The following is a 24,149-nucleotide window of genomic DNA, read 5'->3' on the forward strand; positions in this document are numbered from 1 at the left end:
CTTTTGAGTCATTTTGATTTATTTTTTTAAGTAAAGCTCCATGAACACTTTAAATTTTCAAATTTATAAACTTCATTCTATAACCATTTAAATCTCTGATGTTACAATTGAAACTACTATGTTCAAACATTTAAACCTCTAATTAATGTTGATTATATAGTATCACGCATTTAAACCTCTCTATACAATCATTAAAAGTAGTTGTGTCAAACATTTGTATAGTTTCCATGGACTTTACCTTTAAAAAAAAAAAAAAAAACGACGACTTGAAAAGAAAATCAAAAGTAATTTTGCATTTAAAGTTGAGAAAGATACCAAAATAAATGGAGGGTGGGCCCAACTAATTTTCCACAAGATATCAAAGATATAGCAGGCTCATAATACGAAACATAATAATTGGCAAACAAAATAACATTACTATTTTCAATTTTTTTTTGTACGTACCTAGGTGAAAACAATATATGAATATGCAAACAACATAACTAAAACGATTGAGGACGTCCTCCTTAGGGCTCCTTTATCTTGAATCCCTCTTAATCAAGCCAAACAACCATTCCTTAGACCGTATGAACAGTGAGAAATTTATTCGCGAATAGATTGAGGACGATTGGTAGGTTTCTTATATATATATATATAGAGTAAAGCTAGGGTGTGATATGCTTACCAAGAGAGTTTGGTGAGCACAACTCTAAAAGTTCATCGGATCGACTTCAAACATCAAATCTAAACCGTTGAAATCCATGTGCATGCAAAATTTTGAAAGTTTTGAGTTTATTTACTACACGGTCAAGCGGTCAAAGAAATAATAAAAATTGACTATATAAAATAACTTATAAATTAACTTAATAAAATGTTCATTTCTTTGACCGCTTGACCGTGTAGCAAATGAACTCGAAACTTTCAAAATTTTGCATGCACATGCATCACCCATGAAGCACATGGATTTTAACGGTTTGGATTCGGCATTTGAAGTTGATCCGATGAACTTTTGGAGTTGTGCTCACCAAACTCTCTTGGTGAGCACATCACACCCTAGCTTTACTCTATATATATATATATATATATATATATATATATATATAGAAAGAAAGAGAGAGAAGTGACTAATGTGCATTCATATGCATATGGCCCGATATGCATACGGTTCAAATTTGAAATTTTAAAATCCAAAACGTCGATCTGAACTGTTTATTTTGTTCTCCATATTAATATGTTCTTGGAGACCAAATTTTGTTACTATTTATTAAGCCACTTTAAAAATTGTTGATCCAACAGTGGCTTCACAAAACAGTAAAATGAGCAGCCACAGTTGGATCAGCAATTTTCAAAGTAGCTTAATAAATAGTAAAAAAATTCAAAAAAATATAAAATTTGGTCTCCAAGCACATATTAATATGGAAAACAAGATGAGTGGTTCGGATCGACGTTTTGAATTTTGAAATTTCAAATTTGGACCGTATGCATATCAGGCCATATGCATATGAATGCACATTAGTGACTCTCTCTCTCTCTCTCTCTCTCTCTCTCTCTATATATATATATATAGAGTAAAGCTAGGGTGTGACATGCTCACCAAGAAAGTTTGGTGAGCATAACTCCAAAAGTATATCGGATCAACGTCAAATGCCGAATCCAAACCGTTGAAATCCATGTGCTTCATGAGTGATGCATATACATGCAAAATTTTGAAAGTTTCGAGTTTATTTGCTACACGGTCAAGTGGTCAAAGAAACAAACATTTTATTATAAGTTATTTTATATATTCAATTTTTATTATTTCTTTGACCACTTGACCGTATAGCAAATAAACTCGAAACTTTCAAAATTTTGCATGTATATGCATCACTCATGAAGCACATGGATTTCAACGGTTTGGATTCGGCATTTGACGTTGATCCGATATACTTTTGGAGTTATGCTCACCAAACTTTCTTGGTGAGCATGTCACACCCTAGCTTTACTCTATATATATATATATATAGAGAGAGAGAGAGAGAGAGTATATATATATATATAGAGTAAGGCTTGGGTGCTATGTATAGCATAGAGGGCTACGGTGCTACGACTCAATATTTGAGTTTTTAAAATCCTAACGGTCGATCCGAACCGTTCATCTTGTTCTCCATATTAATATGTGTTTGGAGACCAAATTTTACATTTTTTGGAAATTTTTTACTATTTTTTTAGATAGGTAGAAAATCAAATATCTGAATGGTGCAGAATTTTTTAGATCAAGTGATTTTCTACCTAGCTAAAAAAATAGTAAAAAATTTCCAAAAAATATAAAATTTGGTCTCCAAACACATATTAATATGAAGAACAAGATGAACGGTTCGGATTGACCGTTAGGATTATGAAAACTCGAATATTGAGCCGTAGCACAGTAGCCCTCTATGCTATCCATAGCACCCAAGCCTTACTCTATATATATATATATTTTTTTTTTTTGTTAGTTCGATCAATTGGCAGGTCCGGCCTTGGTGCTGTGCAGCCAGGGCGACCGCTCCACGCTCCAAAATTCAAGGGGCCTCAAAAAAAATAGTTTTTATATATAAAAACAAAATTGTATATATTAAAAATAAATAAAATATTAGGGCTCAAATTTTTCTATAAATAGGTATCATCTATTGGTATATCAATAAAACTAGACCACCTAATCACTTCTAGGGGTGTTCATTGGGTCCGGTTTAGTCGGTTTTGAATTGAACCGAATTAGTTTGAACTAAACAGTTCGGGTTTTTTGGTTTAATAGTTTGGTTCGGTTTGCTTTTTAAAATCGAATTATAACTTTGGTTCGGTTCGGTTTGAAATTTTTAAAACCAAAATAATCGAACCGGCCGAATTTGGTTCGGTTTAATGGAAATGGTTAGATGTGACAGCAAACCAGATTTTATTTCCAAGGGCCCTTCCTACCCTTGGAAATACAGATGCTACCCTTGGAAAAAGTGGAAATTATAGTAGTGTATGAATTTGGTCCGGAGTGCCCCTATTTATTTCTTAATATACTTCATTTTATTATGAATCAATTCCTTTAAATAAAAAAATTAATATATTTCGGTTTGAATTGAAGAAACCGAACTTATAGAAATAAAACTTTAGTTCGGTTCAGTTCGGTTACAATGCTAAATCGGTTTGGTACGGTTTAATTTTTTAAATCAAATTATAACTTTGGTTTGCCTAGTTTGGTTCAGTTGAAACTGAACCAAACTGATGAATAACCCTAATTGCTTCTATAAGTACTTCAACACTATATACTTATAAGTCATTTTTCCATTTTAAAAGTTCAAGTAGTCGATCCAAGCCATTCAAGATGATATCCATATTAAAATGTGCTTGGAGACCTAATTATATATATATTTTTTTGAATTTTTTTACTATTTTTTAAAGTATGTAGAAAATAATTATTTTTTATGGTTCAGAATCTTCTGAATCAATGAATTTTCTATCTATCTTAAAAAATAGTAAAAAAATTCCAAAAAAATATATAATTTGATCTCCGAGCACTTTTTATCAGTGTTTTAAAATGCGGTTTTGTTCATGCATGCGGAAGGCCACTGCATACCGCATATGCGGTATGCGGACGCATATGCGGTATGCGGACGCATATGCGGATTTTCATGCGGATTTATATATGCGGATTTTAAAATAAAAATCCACGTATATATATATATATATAGAGTGTGTGACTAATGTGCATTTGTATGCATACGGTCCAAATTTAAAATTTAAAAATCCAAAATGTCGATCCGAACCGTTCATCTTGTTCTCCATATTAATATGTGCTTGGAGACCAAATTTTATATTTTTTTGAATTTTTTTTACTATTTATTAAGCCACTTTGAAAATTGCTGATCCAACGGTGGCTGCTGATCCGCATGGGAGGACTGCATGGCCGCATATTCGGACCGCATGGCCGCATTTTAATCCGTATATGCATTTTTTTATTCCGCATGGCCGCATATTCGGACCGCATATGCGGCCGCATGCTCAAAACCGCATGGGATGACTGCATGGCCGTTCTGAGCGCGGCTGCCGACCGCATACGCATATGCGGCCGCATTTTAAAACACTGATTTTTATTATGGATATCATATTGAATAGTTCAGATCGATTGTTTGGACTTTGAAAAATGTAAAAATTACTTAATAGATATATAGTGTTGAAGTACTTATAGAGTATTAGCTAGTCTCATAATAAAATTGTATATATAAAGGTCCCAAATATTTTTCTGCCCCGGACCCTAAAATCTTCAGAACCGGCCCTGTCAATTGGTAGGTTTCTTTTGATTTATATATTTGTTACTTAATGAGGGCGTTTGTGGAATTTAGATATGAACAAAAGGAACTACGAGCTAGTTAGCAGTATATGTAGTTCATTTATTTTGCTCCATTAGATAACTACATAAGAAAATCTGAATTATTGAAAGATGAAAGTAAAGTGTATTATAAATAAGACTAAAGCTAGGGTGTGATGTGCTCACCAAGAGGGTTTGGTGAGCACAATTCCAAAAATATATCAGATCGACTTCAAATGCTTAATTCAAACTGTTGAAATTCATGTACTTCATTAGTGATGCATGTACATGTAAAATTTTGAAAGTTTCGAATCTATTTGCTACAAGGTCAAGCGGTCAAATAAATGAACTTTTTACAATTTAATTTATAAGTTGTTTTATATATCCATTTTTTATCATTTCTTTGACCGCTTGACCTTGTAACAAATAAACTCGAAACTTTAAAAATTTTACATGTACATTCATCACTCATAAAATACATGAATTTCAACGGTTTGGATTTGATGTTTGAATAATATGTACGTCCTATTCAGCATGATTAGACTTAATTTGCCGAGTCTGTGTCTGATAGAAACTCATTGCCACAATTTTCATACATTTCTCTATTCAAAATCTTATGACAGACTATGATAGCAAAAATAATGGAGGGTGGGCCTGGGCCCAACTAATTATTCTCCACAAGATATCAAAGTTATCAGGCTCATAATACGAAACACCAAATTAACAGAGCAATACAAAATTATTCGATAATAATTGGCAAACAAAATAACGTTACTATTTTTTTTTTTTTTGTACGTACGTAGGTGAAAGCAAAGACTACGCAAACAAAATAACTAAAACCGATCGAGGACATTCAATTGTATAATGTAGAATCCATCATGCCAACTTTTATAATCAAAAGTGCAGTATAATCAATACCATACGCCAGATGCTGTATAGTTGGTTCCAGCATTCAAATACATTCAACAAAAAATAGAATTAAAGTAAGAAAAAATCGAAAAGGAAGGTAACTACCAGCTTCCAAAAAGTTGTACATATTTTGACAATTCTTTTTTAATAACAATAATTAAATAACTTAAGGTTTTTTATTTTTCAAAAATAGATACAACTTTTTAAAAATTAAATATACTAGAAGGATCACAATATTTTCTGTATTTATCTATAAGTGACTTTTGAATCAAGATCAATAACTCAGAATCCAAGTATTTTTATTTTTTTCCAAATACAAAGAAATATATTAATTTTTCTTACAGTCGTGAAAAATCTGACCAAAAAAATGTTGATCCAGGTTATTTGTCGCTATCTTTCTAATAAATCAAATTATATAATATTCCATCTATTTTCAAAGAAATATATTAAATATTTTTAATATTTCAATATAAAAAATAAATAAATAATAATTTTTTCTGTTAAAAAGGACAAAACCGCAAATAATTTTTGTAGAAAGAGAGTTTTGAAAAAAATAGAAACAAAACTGCAATTTTTTTCAGCAAAAAGTAGGACTAAAACTGCAAAAATAAATTGCAGTTTGAAATTCTAAAACCGCAAAAAAAATTTGCGGTTTGGGTAGATTTTGAAATAACTCGAAAAAGTTGGATAGTTTTTAAATTTTTTTTTTTTGGATATTAATAAAAATTTCAGAATTTTTCTTTTCTTTTTCCCAAATAGAAGTTTTTACAGCAGCATTTAAAATTGAGCACTCCTAAATTCTGGAATTCCTCTAATATTTCTTTCTAGAAGTATAATATAAAATTTTATATTTAATAGAATAAAAAATTTCAGCAGTTAGAAGCAAATCAATACAATTACCACCATGATACACATATCTAAAATATGTTCAAATCAACACAATTAGTCTTTAATTTATTTTCGTAATAGCTTTTTGTCTCTCGTCTTTGAAATACATATCTAGAACACAGTACCGAAAAAAAATCTTTGGAAACATAAATATTACATTTTGAAAGCATATTCAACAAGTCCAGAATAAAAGTAAACAACAAATAAATTGAAAGGAAAATAAAATGATAGCAGTACGGAAAGGAAACCTCCAAAATAAATTAAATTAAATGAACACTATGGAAGGAACATGTTTACAGATGTCGCGGATCTCATCTGCATGCTCGTTTAATTCCGTGCACCGTATTACCTCGAGTTCTTTGACATTGGACAGGTATTGAAGCCCGAGAGGCACCCCCAGCTTTTCACACGAATTTAGTGTCACTTGCTTAAGTATGGGCATGGCACCCAACTTTATCTCCCATTCTTCTAGATTGCCTAGGTCCATAAACTCCAACTCATGTAGCTGTTTGAAGCCTCCAGCTGAACAGCTCATCTTTTGATTCTCTTGTTTCCACAACCAGAGCCGCCTGAGGTTGCATAGCTTCTCTAGCACTGACAGCGGATCAACATTGAACTGGAGATCGTAGAGTAGAAGCTCTGTGATGTGGATGGGAAACATGCCAACCTGAAGCAACAACTTGTTTTCAACGGATGGGGACATATCATGTAGATACAGAGATTGTAAATGTTGGTAAAATGGAAATCTTTGCATGTTGACTATTTCTAGTGGCACTTGATAGCCACTTAACTCAAGAGAGGTTAGATGCTTCAGTGTGTCAAGCAACATGGCAAATAAATCCCATGAAAATGAGCTCTCCACTTCGATACCTAAACTGCGCAGATTTGGTAGGTTAGGTAACTGTGCATTCCATGACTCTCGGCTCTTCACACCCGAGAGTGTTTGCAGAGTTCTTAAGTCGGCAGAGGATGAGGGTCCGGAAGTATCCAACGCTACATGCCGAAGTGTTTTCACATTCCATATATATTCAGGCAACTCGCCAACATCACGTACAAATTCGAAATCAAGGGTCTCCACAAATTTCAGGCCACTGATGAACGACTCAAAAGATGTTGCGTTAATTAAACCTGTCCCAGCAAGCTTGCAATACCTTAAATGAGTCAGTCCATGAAAACACTCAAAGTTAATTGGCAAAGCTTGCAATACATAAGGATACCCATGCATGTCACCCAACACCTTAAGCAGCCTTTGCTGAGAGCAATTTGGCAATGGCTTCTCAAAGCACAATAAAGAACGGAGATTTGGATTTGCATATTTCATCAATTCATCGCAACCCGAGTAATGCACTGCCACACGACGTGCCTTGGCGACGCTCATCCAATTGTCAGGAGGGTTCGAGCAAATTGTGACAAAGTTATCCTCCTTGGCCTTTTGGATGGCAACTTCACGAAGGAGATCATGTATACGACAACTTGTGATGGAACCAACGTGAGATCTCTCTGATACTTGAACCAAGCTTCTATTGAAAAAAAATTAAAAAATTAAACGAAGTTCTTTGGATTATATATAGAAGGTGTATGTAGAACTATATATATATATCTTCCACAAAACACCAGATGTGCATATCGTAAACTGAAAAGAAATGTTGAGAAACGAAAAGCAGTAATTGTTACTGTTGTAGTAGGGGTGTACCGAAATTTTTATTAATACTCAAAAATTCTATCAAATTACTCAATTTACTCAAATTTGCGCAGAATCTCGAAAATTGCCCCTTCCGATTACTAAATAACCGTTGATTTCAGTAAATTTCTGCAGCATTGAAATCAGCGGTTTTCAAACCAGCTTAATATATAGTAAAAAAATTCCAAAAAATGTAAAATTTGGTCTCCAAGTAGATTATAATATAGATTAAACATCTAAAGGTTTGGATTTGTTGTTTGGACATCACAAAATAAAAAAATGGGTGGCAGCACCGCTAGCAGAAATGCTGCCGGCAGCAAATTAGCCACAGCCTGTATAAATAATAAAATTATCATATATTTTTTTAATATTTATTAATTATCCTATATAGTTATAAATATGAAATAGCTCTTACTCATATTCTTATCCAATAAGCTAACAAAATTTTTTTTTTACCCATATTCATATCCGATAAGCTAACGAAAAAGAACCTTACACATACCCGTCTTATCGAATACGATATGGGTCGGGTAAACGATTAAAAGGCTATCATTGACACCCCCTACGAGTGAGGAAAAACCAATCATATTAAGTACATTTACCAAAATGAGCAATCATGTAATGAAACAAGCAATCAAAATAAAGGAAATAATTGCCAATAGGCATGTTGTCGGGACTAATTTGTTTTTCTTATTATTTTTGAAGAACTTATAGTTATTATAGAGATTCTTTTTAATTAGCACAAAAGGATTACCTAATTAAGGGTACAACGAGAAAAAAAATGTAGTTCTGTATTGAAACAAATATTAATGTAACCAACACCATTATTTATTTTACTCCCTGTATTTTTCAAAGTTAAAACTAAGATGTATAACCATATCCTTAAATACACGACACAACATTATGTTCTCTGATAAATGCAACAAAAGAAACTGTTTAGGCATGTTTGATTTAAACTAAAAAGTATACTTAATCTATATGAAAAATGTTAGTCAAGAGTATGAATTTATTGTTAAAGAGCCAATTAAATTTTAGAGGTAAGATATCTTATCACACAAAAAATATAAATAAATAAAAATCAACCGAATCTAGATTAATTTGTAAAAGAATGTTGAACTATGAAAGTATACCTTTGCACTAGATTCTCTAGGAAGACCTCAGCAGTATCCTCCAATGTTCTGGATTCTTCTGTAGGTATGAGCCTTTCAGCAACCCACAACTGAAATAATCTTGTAGCATCGATTTCATAATCTTCAGGGAAAACCGCTAGGTACATAAAACATGACTTCAAGACAAATGGCAAATCATTGTAGCTGGTGGCTATGATCTGAGTACATTCTCTCCCATCAGTTCCCCAGTTCATAGTTTGCAGCATTTTACTCCAAGCAGCATAATTGTCAGGTCTTTTTGATAATAAACCTCCCAAAACCACCAATGCAAGGGGTAATCCACCACATTTTTTAACAAATTGTTTCCCAAGCTTATTCAGATCATCGGGATACTCTCCATCTCGATTAGGCAGAGCCTTTTTCAGCAAAAGCTCTAAGCTTGCTTCCTCAGTTAAATAGGGAAGTTTATATGGTTCAGCATCACCGATAATGTTTTGAATTCTAGTAGTTATGATTACTCCACTTCCAATCTCATCAGGTAGCACCCCACCAATTTGAGTCCATAGATCACTTGTCCATATATCATCTAAGACAAGAAGGTACTTCTTACCATTAAGTTTTTGGTAAAGCTTTGTCAGTAAATGTTGTTCTCCCCCTTCTAGGTCGTTTGGAAGGAGAGGCTTGACTTGCTCTATTATCTTTCTCAAAATATCCATTAGATTGAACTCCTGAGAGATAGCTACCCATATGTGAACATCAAACTGTCTCTTAACATCATTGCTGTAGAAAAAGAAGTAGATGGTCATCAGTTTTTGAGAGATTGAAATAACATATTATTAATCAATTATTGACACAATTGCTTCATATAATCATATTTACCTATTGTAGACTTTTCGAGCAAGAGTGGTTTTTCCGAGCCCACCAGGTCCCACAATTGAGATGATAGCACGCCTTTTGGTGCTTGTGTAAAGTAACTGTTTTACAATGTTGTCCCTGTGAGGATCGAAGCCGACAACAGAAGGATCATCAATGTCAGGTACTATAAGGGGCCTGACCAGTAGCTTCAGCCGCTCTCCACTGCCTTCACCCAAAAAAGTTATTTCATATTTCTCTCTACTTTGTATGATATCCTGAATTCGTTCCAGGATCTCATTCATCTCACTGCCAAGGTTGTGCAAAGCTGGGAGCCTTTTGCGCTTGCTCCACATCCTTTTAGCAGCACCAACAATTCGAGAACATCCTCTCGGGAGCTCTTTCGAAGGGTTTTCGGGAGCCTTCAAGAAATGGGCATTGTCAATAACATCTTCGATGTCGTAAGCAACATCTCTGACCTCATTGACCCAATTTTTCTGCCTCTCATTTAAGGTCTGCATCATGTCGGCATCCTTGAGAAAAGATTTAATCCGACTAAGCTCACGACTCAATGTTTCCACTTGCTTGCCGACGCCTTGTATTTGTAGAACCTCTTTAACAACAGCATCCGACAACTTATCCAAAACAAAAGTAACTATCCCTTCGGCCATCTTTCAAGTTGCTTCGTCTATTCTTGGCCGTGCAAACTGGGTGAACAATTGTACCAATAAATTCGAGTAAGAATAGTGTTTTGACAAATAAGGGGAAAGAAAAGAACCATTAATTATTCTTGGCCGTGCATACTGGTAAGATATGGGACTGTATATACTGGTTAACTTAATTGTAAGGCTCCAACAATATGGTACTACCTCAACATCATACTAATTAACAAACAGCTAGAGAGAGCGAATGAGCTATTAATTAGTGGGTCTTTTGCTAACAGCGACACGCGCGTTTATAAGATTTCTCAAATATAAATAATTATTGTCTTGTTAGGACTAAGGATTCATAGGATGACTCGCTCACATCTTGTTCTATATGAATTTTGATTTATCCAATAATATAATACTTCGGTTAACAAATGGTGTGATTTGATGACCAAACTGATCAATTTTATCCGAAATTAAACAACTTTTTTATTATTACAATTATGCAATTAATGGACACTATGTATGTTTATCAATATCGTTTTTTCTCAAAAAAAAAAAAAAAAAAACACACACACACCAGAATATGGTTCTGAAAATCGGAATCGGTCACTTGACTGTTGATTCGAAATCGGATAAATCGGCCAGAATCTGCTGAATTGAATCAGAAACTTGGATTTTGTACTAAAAAATAGAAAAAAAAATGATAAAAAGTAATTTGTCAAAAAAAAAAAATGTTAAAATAAAATATTACACTCAAATAATCCACTAATATAATATAATACAAGCATTATAACTAAAATTTTTTTTTTTTATGTCAAAAGCTATACGACCTAGCTGAATCATCTCGTTATTCTGTGTATTGAAATATAAAGAGGATATTGTTGTATTGATTCAAATAATAAATACATTAATATTATAACAATCAAATTTGTGCTGATATTACTTAAATAAATGAAACTTAATTAATCTTAAATAAAATAATAATAAACTAACTAATATTAACAGGAGAAATACTTCTTCTTTTTAATTTCAACATTTATATTTTCATAACAATCGAATTTTTAGGTTAATCCTATACTCCCATCCCTTAATTTAGTCAAAAAAAAAAAAAACAATCGAGTGTCAACAGCTGTACATAGGACACCCTTGTCTCTATTCAGTTTAACATTACAAATTTACAACAATCCGTTTGGATCATTTATCTATATAAGAGATGATATGAACATGGTCTACTGTGAAACAATTATATTGTCAAAATATAACAGTACACCTCATGTACACCATGTCTATCTAACTTTTTATAATCCTTTAAAGCTTCTTCTCTTCTCCGAGTCGCATCTATTTTTCCCCAATGCTCTTCGACATCCATTGAAAAACACAAATTGGTTCGATTTAACTATCAAAACATTTTAATTTGACTCTAAACGAAAGAGAAATAAAGAAAATTTGGCCGATTGTTTCGATTCATCATCGATTTTATCGTTTTTTTGCACATAACTCGCACAACCGAGTCAACTCGGGAAAAATCGGCTCGCCTCCGGCCGATTCCGGTCCGACTCGGCCGAGTCAACTCAGAATCGACCTCAATTATCCGTCATCCAAATTTACAACTAATTTTAAAACATTTTTACAGTGAAGTACATGCTCTGTAAATAATAGACCATAATTAAACATAAAATTAAGTATGGCAATAAATAGGTAGGTCAAATTAATTAAATGACAGGAAAATTTTGTGAGTAATAAATAGGAGTCATACCTCTGTGAGTTTATTTCTTCAAATGCTTTGTGACTTTTGAACCTCTATTTGCCATTATTCTGGGGTAAAATGCTTTAAATATGATTGCTATATATGCTAAAAGCTGGGATAGATGAGATGAGAAGTTGAGCAAGTCTGGGATAAGATGAGATGAGAAGTTTGAGCAAGTCTGGGATAGATGAGATGAGAAGTTTGCATATATGCTAAAAGCTGACGTTGTCTAAAGTTGAGTTTAAGGCATAATTAAAGTTCGCATATATGCTAAAAGCTGATCGATGTTGTCTAAAGTTGAGTTTATGGAGGCATAAATAAAGTTGAGAAAGATACCAAAGATAATGGAGGGTGGGCCCAGCTAATTTCTCACAAGATATCAGTATCATAAATTCATAATACGAAACATGGAACAGCGCAGTTCTAAATTATTCGCTGATCAGAGACGATGGAGATACTTTGCTTGATAAAAAAATGGCAAATTAATAAAATAAAATTATTATTTTAATTTTTTCGTACCTAAGTGAAAAAAGGAATGTGCAAGCAAAATAACTAAAACCGATTAAGGACATTCAATTGTATAATGAAGAATTAATTTATCAAAACTTACTAAATAATTTGTCACGTGATGCAAGTGAAATAGCTAGGTTATGTCATTTATATTTATTAATTATAGAATTATGTGCAAAAGTAGGGGTGTCAATGATATCCTTTTAATTATTTATCTGATCCGTATCGTATTAAATAAGAAAAGTATAAGAAAGATTTTTTTCATTAGTTTATTAGATATGGATATAGGTAAAGTCATGAGTAACCAGCTCTATTCATACATTGTTATTACCGAAACACAAATTAATCCAGTTCTTTCATCGATCCAACATGAATTTATGTTTGTATTTTATTAATCACAAGTGTAATTTCTCAGGTAGTTGTTTGAATTTTGTATCCTATATTTCTGTGTCTTTGTTATGAAATCCCGGAATAATTATCATTATAATTTGTACCTCAAATTATTATTTAGCTAATAACCTAGCAAAATTAGAGATCCACATGCAAGGGGAGTTTCCTCGATGTGTTTTCGCATCAACAAGAAAATATATAATGACTAATAATGACTCAGCAGGTACCTCTTTCAACAGCATGACCTACTTTTGCACATCATCTGAAATACTGTAACAAATAATTGACCAATGATTGTATAAAATACTGTAACAAATAATTGACCAATGATTGTAATTAAGTATGATTGCCAATTAGCTAATAACCATGTAAAAATTAACGATTCACCAGATGTGCATCCCAATGTTTAAACTTTCTGATCTAGAATTGCAACATTATTTGACGCAGTTAATAAGGAAATGTAATTATAATAGATCCATGAACCAAGAGAGGTAGCGAGGAAGAGATCATTACTGGTAATGCAAAAATCGGCACTGCTGCCCCCACTTACACTGAATGGTACATATCGAATCGATCTCCTCGATCCTAATTATATTTCACCTCCATAATGTAAAAATAAAATAAAAAATACTGGGTTGGTGTCAATTTTAGAGAAATAATTCATTCTTTTATTAGAAAAATATATAGGGGGTTTGTGTATACGAGAGAGAACTATTTTTCTTTGATAAGGTGACTTCTACAATAAAGTTTCCGTGTAACAAAAGCATAATTGTAAAAAAAAAAAAGGAATACATAGAGAATTTTGGAAGTTCATATTAAATCTATAAAATCAATTTTAAAATAAAGGAAATTAAACCACATATGCAAGGAAAATAAAGTAAATTAGACGTGTCGCATATATATGCAAGGCATATTTCTTGACAAGGCTCATGATGAGCACCACTTGTGGACACTGTATGGTGTGTCTATCAGGGCACATGATGTTTTACATTCTATCTCTTTATTCTTCTCCTCCAATCATGTCATGAACTGGTGGTACCAAAATAATATATATATATATATATATATATATATATATATAGAGAGAGAGAGAGAGAGAGAGAGATAGGCTAATATCAAAATGTTTGCACCAAACCCTCCCGTGCAACCAAGTGGTTCTCCGATTTTCAAAGTCCAAACGACCGATCCGAACCGTTAGATGTTTAATCCATATTGAAATGTGCTTGGAGACCAAATTTTACATTTTTAGGAATTTTTTTGCTATTTATTAAGATGGTTTGAAAATCGCTGTTTTTATTAAAATTCTGCACCACTGGAAAACAGCGATTTCAAACCATCTTAATAAATAGCAAAAAAATTCCAAAAAATGTAAAATTTGGTCTCCAAGCACATTTCAATATGGATTAAACATCTAACGGTTCGGATCAGTCGTTTGGACTTTGCAAATCGGAAAATGACTTGGTTGCACGGGAGGGGTTGGTGCAAACGTTTTGATATTAGCCTATCTATATATATATATATATATATATATATATATATATGGATTTACAGTGCATATCGTAACTTAGTTATTAATTTTTACATAGAGCGAAAATTATATTTAGGCATTGTTTTCTATCTTTGAATATTAAACGAATATTATATTTAGCTATCAAACGAATATTACAAAAAAACGAAATTTCTCTCATGCAATCATGTCAAGCAAGGTCTGCATTGATGAAAAAAAGTTAAGTATGTATTGATGTAATACTCAAGTGTATGTGGAATTCGTATCCCCTCAGGTTACCTACCTGAGTAGAGTTGAATCGGACGGTCCGTAAATGAATTGGCACGCATCTCAAAGCACAAATAATCTTGTCCCCTCTGTCATCTCGAATTCTGACCGGATGAGAGTAAATCTGAGCCGTCCGTTTCAATTGTGTTGAGTTAGGTACCTGGGAGGATACGGATCCGTGCATGTGCACATTGATTAAAATTTTAATGTACGTTAGAATTATCCTTTTTTTTTACGATTAAGATCATACAATTAATAGACACTATGTATCAATTTTAATTATCACCTAATTTACACAAGATCGTGGTCTAAGTACATGCTTTGTAAATGATATACCATAATTTTAATTCTTCGTTATCCAGTTTACATATAATTTTAAAACTTTTTACAATTAAGTACATGTTATGTAAAAAATAGAGCACAATTTAAATACACATCTAGGCAGGGGAGGGGGTCTAGGATTTCAATCATGGGTAGGCACAAAATGTTAACAACATTATAAAATAATTCATTTTTAATATAGAATCTCGTGAATTAAAATACAAAATGCTAACAAGAGTATAAAAGAAAAAAGAAACAAAAAAACAACTGAAGTAGCAACAACCATCTTGTTTTGCTCTCTAATTCATTATAATAGCGGAGCCATCTATTGTTTTTTTAATGTCGCTTTTTATCCAATGATGTTGAAGTTATTAAGATTAGCAGTGCTTTACCAGTGCTTCGGACCTTAGGCAAAGTGATATGACTTGATACATAATTGAGAAGGAATCCCAGATGTACTAGATTTATTTATTTTGAAAAGAGTAAAATTTTTTTATTGAATAGAGACAAATATAGGGGTGTAAACCGAGCGAAATCTAAGCGGATAATGCTAATACCAAATTTATATCTGTATTTCAATGAACGAATACGAATAGAAATACGAATAATAAATGGACATCAAATCTAAAATCAAAGCCGTCTTAAACGGATACAGATCGGATAATCCACTAATACAGATTCAATACGGATACAAAATGAATATTTATCGAATAATTGAGTTATATAAACATTAAGACACAAATATTAATTAAGAAAATTAAGAAAAACAAATTTTTAAAAAATGAATAAAAAGGAAGGAAATGGAGAAAGTGTGTTGTATGACTCAATATAGAAATATAACTAAATTTTTGTATATAAAAAAGGTACGTTGTGTATTATATGATAGAAAATTGATGAGGTTAAAAAGGGGCCCGGCCCAAAATGCTCTTTGAAGTTAGACGTCCGAAGCAAGTAAAAAAATGCCGGAATAGAACGAAGTCTTTTAGTCCTGCGCTTCACTTTAAATAATTTCCGATCAACCAATCCGCAACTGCAGGGAGAACGGATTTGGATCTAAATTTTTTTTATTATTTCTCATTGGGCCTTTAATAATTTCCGGGTCAGGGGTAGGCACCCTCTTGATCCAGGGGTAGGCACATGGTACAAATTGTATTAGACCCAAAAAAAAGTTTCAATTTCAAGGTAGGCACTTGTCCCCTGAGCCTCTTTAGGTCCGCCCCTTCATCTAGACTTACACAATGTACAACTTAAACTGTACATGGACTCATGTTACAAAAAACAAAAAGTGATTATGTTTCAAGTACCTACCTAAGCATGGGAAAAGCATTCTCTGAGCAAAAAGCTGATTAAAATTTAGGCCTTAAATAAATCTAGCACCATTTATCTATAAAAAAAATATTAACGTGAATTCGAAGATGTGCACCGAATCACTGATGGCCAGATTAAACATTTTCGTGAGGTGTTCGATGCTGGTTCTCTTAAAAAACCAAAGGGCATATATACATGGAAATACAATGCATATATGCTGTTTAATGTGAGGTGTTCTATGCTGGTTCCTTTAAAAACCAAAGGGCATATATGCATTACAAAGAAAAAATAAAAACAGAAAAGAAAATACAATAATTTACCTCTTTGAAGCCAGAGAAGGACAGACAACAACGGACGCAACAAAGAAAGATTGAAGTTTTGCTGTTAACCAAAAAAACAGCAACAAAAATAAGGTAAAATTAAGTTCTAAGGCTTCAGTTTTTCTGACAAAAGACAAACCCTAAAACCTAAATTTAGTTTCTGCCAACAGCCTAAACGTTAAATCGGTGAGGTCAGTCACAAAGAATCAACAAAATCAGAAATGTAGCGACAAGAGAGAGAGAGAATTAGGAACAAACAACACTACCTTATTCAAGTGAGACACAGAGAGAGAGATGGAGAGAGTGAAGCAGTGACCTGAAAAGAAGGGGGCGATATCGTCAATAGGATGGGCGATTTGTCGAGCTGGATGACAGAGAGAGAGAGAGAGAGAGGTGAATTTTGTTAAGCTGTAACTGAAAGAGGAGAGAAAACGGAGAGAACATTCATATATTGGACTGAGCATTTCATCTGGACACTTGATTGGCATGATTCCAATCTGACGGTACAGATGAAAAGAAAGAAAATGCTGAAGGCCTCTACTGTGCTGAGGGCTGTCACCGTTTTCAAGACTAGAAAAGAATCATTCTCTTGCTTAGTTTGCCGACAATGTTTATAAAAAAGATGCAAAATAATGTATATCCCTTCATTCTATGCACAGGATGAGGTCGGAGGTGCAAGAAACCAAGCATTCACCTCTAGACATTTTATTTTGTTTAATTAATTGATATATATTTAGTTCATGACGCACTCTCATCAACTCATTTGTATTTATTTCATTAGTTAAATTCAAACGCAGATCTCGAGGTCTACCTTATTCATTTCTTTAATTCAGCTGATTTAATCAAGTTCAGATCCAATATCTGCACCAAGCTCCACATATGTACTAAAAGACGGATTAATTATAATGCATGCATGTGCTTTCATTAATCATTATATCTTATTGAGTTATGAGCCTTTTTATCATGTAAATAAGTTTATACTAGATGTATATTAATTTACTAAAAAGAACCAAAACCTTAATGAAATATTAATAGAACTGGTTACTATTTTTCTTTTAAAACATAAATTATTTATTTTCATTGATTTTATAAATTTGATATATAGCAACAACTTGCAAAGAATTTTTTTGTGTATTTGGGCTGTGTTGTCATTTTATCAAATCAATGGTTTGATTAATTTAGTTATGATATAGGAAATCAATCACCATGATGTTAGAGAATATCATAAGAAAATTTAATTGCAAAAATACCATAATAAAATTCTGAACATAATGTCAGACAAAAGTGATGTCTTGTACCATGAGGTAAATATACTTTGCTAATATAATTTAACTTTTTGTCAATTAAAATAAATATTTTCAATTTTGTACGAACCCATTTTTAATCATGTACAATAAAGCTTTATGTAGTAGTGTCAGTGTGAGTTGAGTTAACAACATAAATTGTAACTCAAACAAAATCAGACAAATAGATAGCGTCGCATATCACACACACAACACAAGATACACGTGATAGTGTAAATGTAACAGAGCAAATGTTGCAACATGATTTTGTACATATATTGGTAATTTTTTTAATGTAATAGAGTAAATGTTGATATGATTAACTTATTTTTTTTTGTTTTAATTTAAGTAATAGTTAGTCCGGAGTACGACTCTGGACAGTACTCACTAGTAGAAAATGCACTTTTAGTATCATCACATTAGGATCGGAGATAGCAAAAAAAACGATAATGATATATTTGGAACGGACAAAGTAAATGGCCGACCTTAATTGTAGAAACAGGAACAGTTGTTTATTAAAGAGTTGTTCCTAAAAAAGTTTAGACAATCAAAACGGTTGTTTATAATAAAGAATTATTCTTGATAGTGGCCTATTAGGATCGGCTATTTATAACAACTATTTCTAATAGTTCAGACCCTATTAGGAACGGTTCTTTATAAACAACCGTTCCTGATTATGATTAATTAAGAACGGTTGTTTGATTAACCGATTCTAATACCTGATGACCCGACCCCTTTCCCTTCCAGTGCGCAATTTTTTAGTTTATGATCTAGGTTTCGCGCAGCATATTGCCAAGTTCCGCTCCTCATTTTCATTTTGCGCACCTTTTCCCCAATTATGCATATTGTCACCACTCATATTTATGTTAACACGATATCCTTAAAAAAAGAGAGTCAATGTATGGATAATATTGATCCTCTTTAAATGTCTTTATATCTACCATATTTATTCATAATGTAATTAATATAGTGATCATTTATTCATTATTTTATTTCCATACTTTTGCACATCATATGAAATACTGTAACAAATAATTGACCAATGATTAATTGTAATTAAGTATGATTGCCAATTAGCTAATAACCATGTAAAAATTAACGATTCACCAGCTGTGCATCCCAATGTTTAAACTTTCTGATCTAGAATTGCAACATTGTTTGACGTAGTTAATAAGGACATGTAGTTATAAACTTATAATAGATCCATGAACCAAGAGAGGTAGCGAGGAAGAGATCATAATTACATGTACTGGTAATGCGAAAACCGGCACTGCTGCCCCCCACCTACACTGGATGGTACATATCGAATCTCCTCCTAATCAGAATCTGAGGAAGAGGATCTTAATACCCCTCTATATATCTTGATCAAAATCAGTCTCAAGATCTGACGCAACACATAGTACCATTGCCACACTCATATGATAATATTTTCACACGTACAATTTGTTGTTCATCCATTTAGATATATAATATCTCTCTAATCCACATATATTTCACCTCCATAGTGTAAAAATAAAATAAAAAATACTGGGTTGGTGCAATTTTAGAGAAATCAAATAATTCATTCTTTTATTAAATAAAAAAATTCGGCAATTAGAAGCAAATCAGCACACTTATCATTGATGGAGACATAAATCTTTTGTTTTGGAAGCATGTTCAATAAGTACAGAGTAAAACTAAACAACAAATAAATTAAAAGGGAAATAAAATGATATCTACTAACTCAAATAACATGAAACCTGCAAAAAATTCAAATAACAATAAACCTTTTTAGTAGTTTATCCGATCCATATCGTATTCGATAAGACGAGTATGGGTAAGATTTTTTATTTTGTTAGCCAAATGGGTAAGGGTACGGGTACTAACTTTTTCGTACCCATTACCCTATAAGGTAATTACAAAATTTAAATTATATATATATTCAATATAGCACCAAGATTTGCTCTTCCATTTCAGCACTTCTTAATTAGTTGTGTCTTTCTATTTAAGCTCACAAAGTATTGTGTAATTAATTGCGTCTTTCTATTCCAACACCTAAATTTACTCTTCCAATATATTTTTCTTTCCATCTCAGTTTTCTTGTAATCATAAGGATGAAAAGTAAAATCTGGGAGAAAACTCTCTCATTTCCAATTCAATTTCCTCTGAACTTTGGAAAATGTTTACAATAATAATTAATCAAAGTTCTTGATATGCCGTTAGGTACGTATGTGAATTTCATGTTTGTTTAATTTGTCTTTTCCTCCTAGAATGAGAATTCATCTTTCCCCTTGATGATTGATATATCATTAAGGTTGTGTTGCTTGTTAATCTCTGGCAGTGTTTCCGAGACTTACTTCAGATATATCGGTTTGTGAACAATGTAATTATTTTTGGCAGAAGTATTATGTCTGAGTTGAACTATGCTTGAATAAATTATTTTATTTATTTTTGTTTCTCTTTTATTATTCGGTGGTTTTTTTTTGCTTCTCTTTTGTTAAATGTGTTTTTGAGCAATAATTAATTAATGATGTAATTTGGTTATTTAGTGTTGCATGTCTTTTGCTATAAAAAATATTAAACATAATATTTTTATTTGCATATTTTGTTATTTAGTTAAATAATTGAATTTGTTTAAAATGATAGTCGTATTTTTGAAATTTTTAACTTTACAAAAAAAAATTAATTTAATTGGAATTGATTGCACATTTATTTTTATTTTTTATTATTAATACAATTACACATGCCTGAAATGATTGATTTTTTAATATTCTATTTGTAAAATATAATAAAACTAATTATTATATTAGCATTATCCATTATTCACTCGCTACTGTTTCGTAACCTGATAATATTAGCGGATACGGATAGGGTAGGGTAAGATTAATTTATAATGGATAAGAGTAGCATATGAGTAAAATCAATTTTAATAGATATGGGTATGAAAATATCTCCACCTGACCCATACCGTACCCATTGATACCCCATATGCTGTACGTATGGATCGTATGGTTGGTTCTGATAAAAACCAAGTCATGCAAAAAATTCAATTATTTTGACAAAAAAATAATAATAATAAATCTGTCCAACTGTTCCAGTATTCAAATAAATTAAACAAAAATAAAATAAAAGTTAGAAAAAAATTGAAAAGGAAGGCAAGTCGTAGCTTCCAACTGGTAGGATCCAATAATTTAAAGGTGCTACGGAATACTTTTTCAGTGACCCAATTGCACTCCTTAAAAGTGACATATTAATTTTTTATTTTTATTATTTTTATTTTTTTATAAAGGTGTTTCTCCACTAATGAATTCATTAGAAACCATAATGTCAGATGTCCATTCCTCTAAAGTCCAAACTGCTGGAGAGCAGAGCAAAGTGGCCTATTAATTTAACTTTTTAAACATTAAAATAAAATACACTGTTGATTGCTGATGCACCAAAAAAAAAAAAAAAAAAAAACTTTTATATATAGAAAGGCGAACATAAAGAAAGGGACTACCAATAATGCAGTTCACTAGTGGACTCATCACCTAATATTTCACACGAGACAAGCAGAGAATATGAAACACTATAACAGAGTAGTACTTGGGATGTTACCATTTTCTTGGTCAATAATAAAATGCGAGGGTAAAAATTGCAAAATTACCAAAAAGTTGCTTGGGCACTCAACAGTGGTAGCATGCCTGCAACTTCTGATTGGGTATGAAATATGAAATATCCATTTTCCTAGGGTTCTTTGTGGAAAACTAAATTTATTTGGTGTTCGATCTTTTTCAACACAATGTCTATCCCTCAGTAAAACAAATTTTTGTAAGTTAACAAGCTAGGCGTGAAATAAATTGTCTTCACATATCTAAACAGAATATGAAGAAGTAATTTCTGAAAGTGATATAGCTAGGTTATGTCATTTTTATGAGGAAAAAACATGATTCATGCCCATATTTGATTGATAAATGTTGCTATATAAGGTTACTTCATTTTGATGTATTAATTATAGAATTCTTGTGGTGGTTTTACCTAATTTTGCTTTTAAGACAAAAATTATTGTGGTTGGCGCAGGCTCACCTAATTAAAAGAAAAATAAAACATGAAGAAAACAACCAACAATTAATAACGCAGTTTGCAAAATAAGACATTGGAAGTGCAAAACAAAAAATAAGTTTAAATTAATCACCTTCAATCTATGTTGCATGAATACAAATACGGTTATTATATGAGATACGAAATAGAACGACAATTTTGAAAAACCTAGAATACAATACTCCTATTATATATATATTTTTAATTATTTTACTAAGGGTATTTAGATTAATCATAATCATAACTTAAACCAAACTTACACAAAAGACTTAAATTAAATACCATTGTTAATAGCATATATCATATAAGATAGTCTAGCATATATAGTGGCTAATTAAGAGTTTTGGTGCTCAACTCATAGAACAATTTGTAACTGTGAATATCAATTAAATACGGACGAAACCCATATTTTTTCTCAAAAAAAAAAAAAATAAATAAATTGGTTCGAATCACGGAGGGAACAAAAAAAATTTGAGAATTGAAGTGGTGTTGCGTAGCTTACCATGGACTCCTATGCACATATGGTCCATGAACGTCTATGGACCAAAAAATGGAATGGCCGAAATAAACTGTTTCGGCCTGAAACAAATGGGCTGTAACAGGCTTCAATTAACAGGAGTCTTGGCCTGCAGAGAAAAATGAAAATTAAGTTCTATGATATTGGGATCATGATTTGCTTATTTTTTTTTTCTTACTATTATTTTCTTGAGGTTAAAAGACCATGCCTGTATATATACTCTCAGCAACACAACTAAAATAATCTTTCAACATCGATTTCATAGTCTTCACGAAAACTGCCAAATACATGAAACATGACTTTCAATATCAATATTAATCAATATTGGGAGTATGGTGTGTCTAACACATATATATCAACCAAAATGCCGTGCAAAAGAGCGGAGCACCTCTCTTTATTCTTCTCCTCCAATCATGTCATGCACTAGTGGTACCATAATATGAACATATGGATTCACAGTGCATATCCCAACTTAGTTATTCATTTTTACAAAGAGCGAAAATTATATTTAGTCATTGTTTTCGCTCTTTGAATATCAAACGAATAATATTATACACAAAGCTTAAGTCTGACGTATACGTTAGAATTATATATCCATTTAATTTAATGAATATAAATTTTAAATCCAAACTTCTGAAATAATATTAAACAAATTTCGAGATATATAATAGCTGAAATTTAAAATTCTGATGCTGAAATTTAAAATTCTAATACTGAAAAATGGACCAGATCGACTTCCATATAGGGGCCACTAATTTTTCTTTTCTTTTTCTCAGCTAGAAGTTTTTATGCGGCAGAATATAAAATTGAGCACTCTTAAATTCCGGATTTCCTCTAATATTTCTTTCTAGAAGTATAATTTAAAATTTCATATTTAATAGAATAAAATATTTCGGCAGTTAGAAGCAAATCAATACAATTACCACCATGATACATATCTAGAATATATTCAAATCAACACAATTAGTCTTTAATTTGTTTTCGTAATAGCTTTTTGTCTCGATCTTGTCTTTGAAATACATATCTAGAACAGTACCGAAAAAAAATCATTGGAAACATAAATATTACTTTTTGGAAGCATATTCAACAAGTCCAGAATAAAAGTAAACAACAAATAAATTAAAAAGAAAAATAAAATGATAGCAGTACGTAAAGGAAACCTTCAAAATAAATTAAATTAATCGATCAATATGTAGGGAACATGTTTGCAGATGTCGCGGATCTCATATGCATGCTCTTTTAATTTCCTGCAACATTCTACCTTGAGATTTTTTAGGTTGGACAGGTATTGAAACCCGAGAGGAACCTCCAGCTCGTCACACAATTGTAGTGTCAGTTGCTTAAGTATGGGCATGGCACCCGACTTTATATCCAATTCTTCTAGATTGTCTAGCTCGATAAACTCCAACTCATGTAGCTGTTTGAAGCCTCCAGCTGAACAGCTCATCTTTGGATTCTCTTGTTTGAACAAACAGAGTCGCCTGAGGTTGCATAGCTTCTCTAGCACTGACAGCGGATCAACATTGAACTGGAGACC

General features: G+C 32.1%; 1 protein-coding gene across 1 annotated transcript; it reads right to left on the bottom strand.

Annotated features, from left to right (window-relative positions):
- Window positions 1-6,228: 6,228 nt before the first annotated feature.
- Window positions 6,229-12,300, bottom strand: LOC144564730 (disease resistance protein RPP13-like). The gene is made up of 4 exons (XM_078314328.1): window positions 12,140-12,300; window positions 9,761-10,440; window positions 8,903-9,661; window positions 6,229-7,611 (listed from the first exon to the last, which is right to left on the bottom strand). The coding sequence occupies exons 2-4, from the start codon at window positions 10,402-10,404 to the stop codon at window positions 6,357-6,359; spliced, it is 2,658 nt and encodes an 885-aa protein (XP_078170454.1). The 5' UTR covers window positions 10,405-10,440; window positions 12,140-12,300; the 3' UTR covers window positions 6,229-6,356.
- Window positions 12,301-24,149: the final 11,849 nt, after the last annotated feature.

This window comes from Carex rostrata, chromosome 13 (genome assembly GCF_964058835.1).
Source record: "Carex rostrata chromosome 13, lpCarRost1.2, whole genome shotgun sequence".
Taxonomy (NCBI): domain Eukaryota; kingdom Viridiplantae; phylum Streptophyta; class Magnoliopsida; order Poales; family Cyperaceae; genus Carex; species Carex rostrata.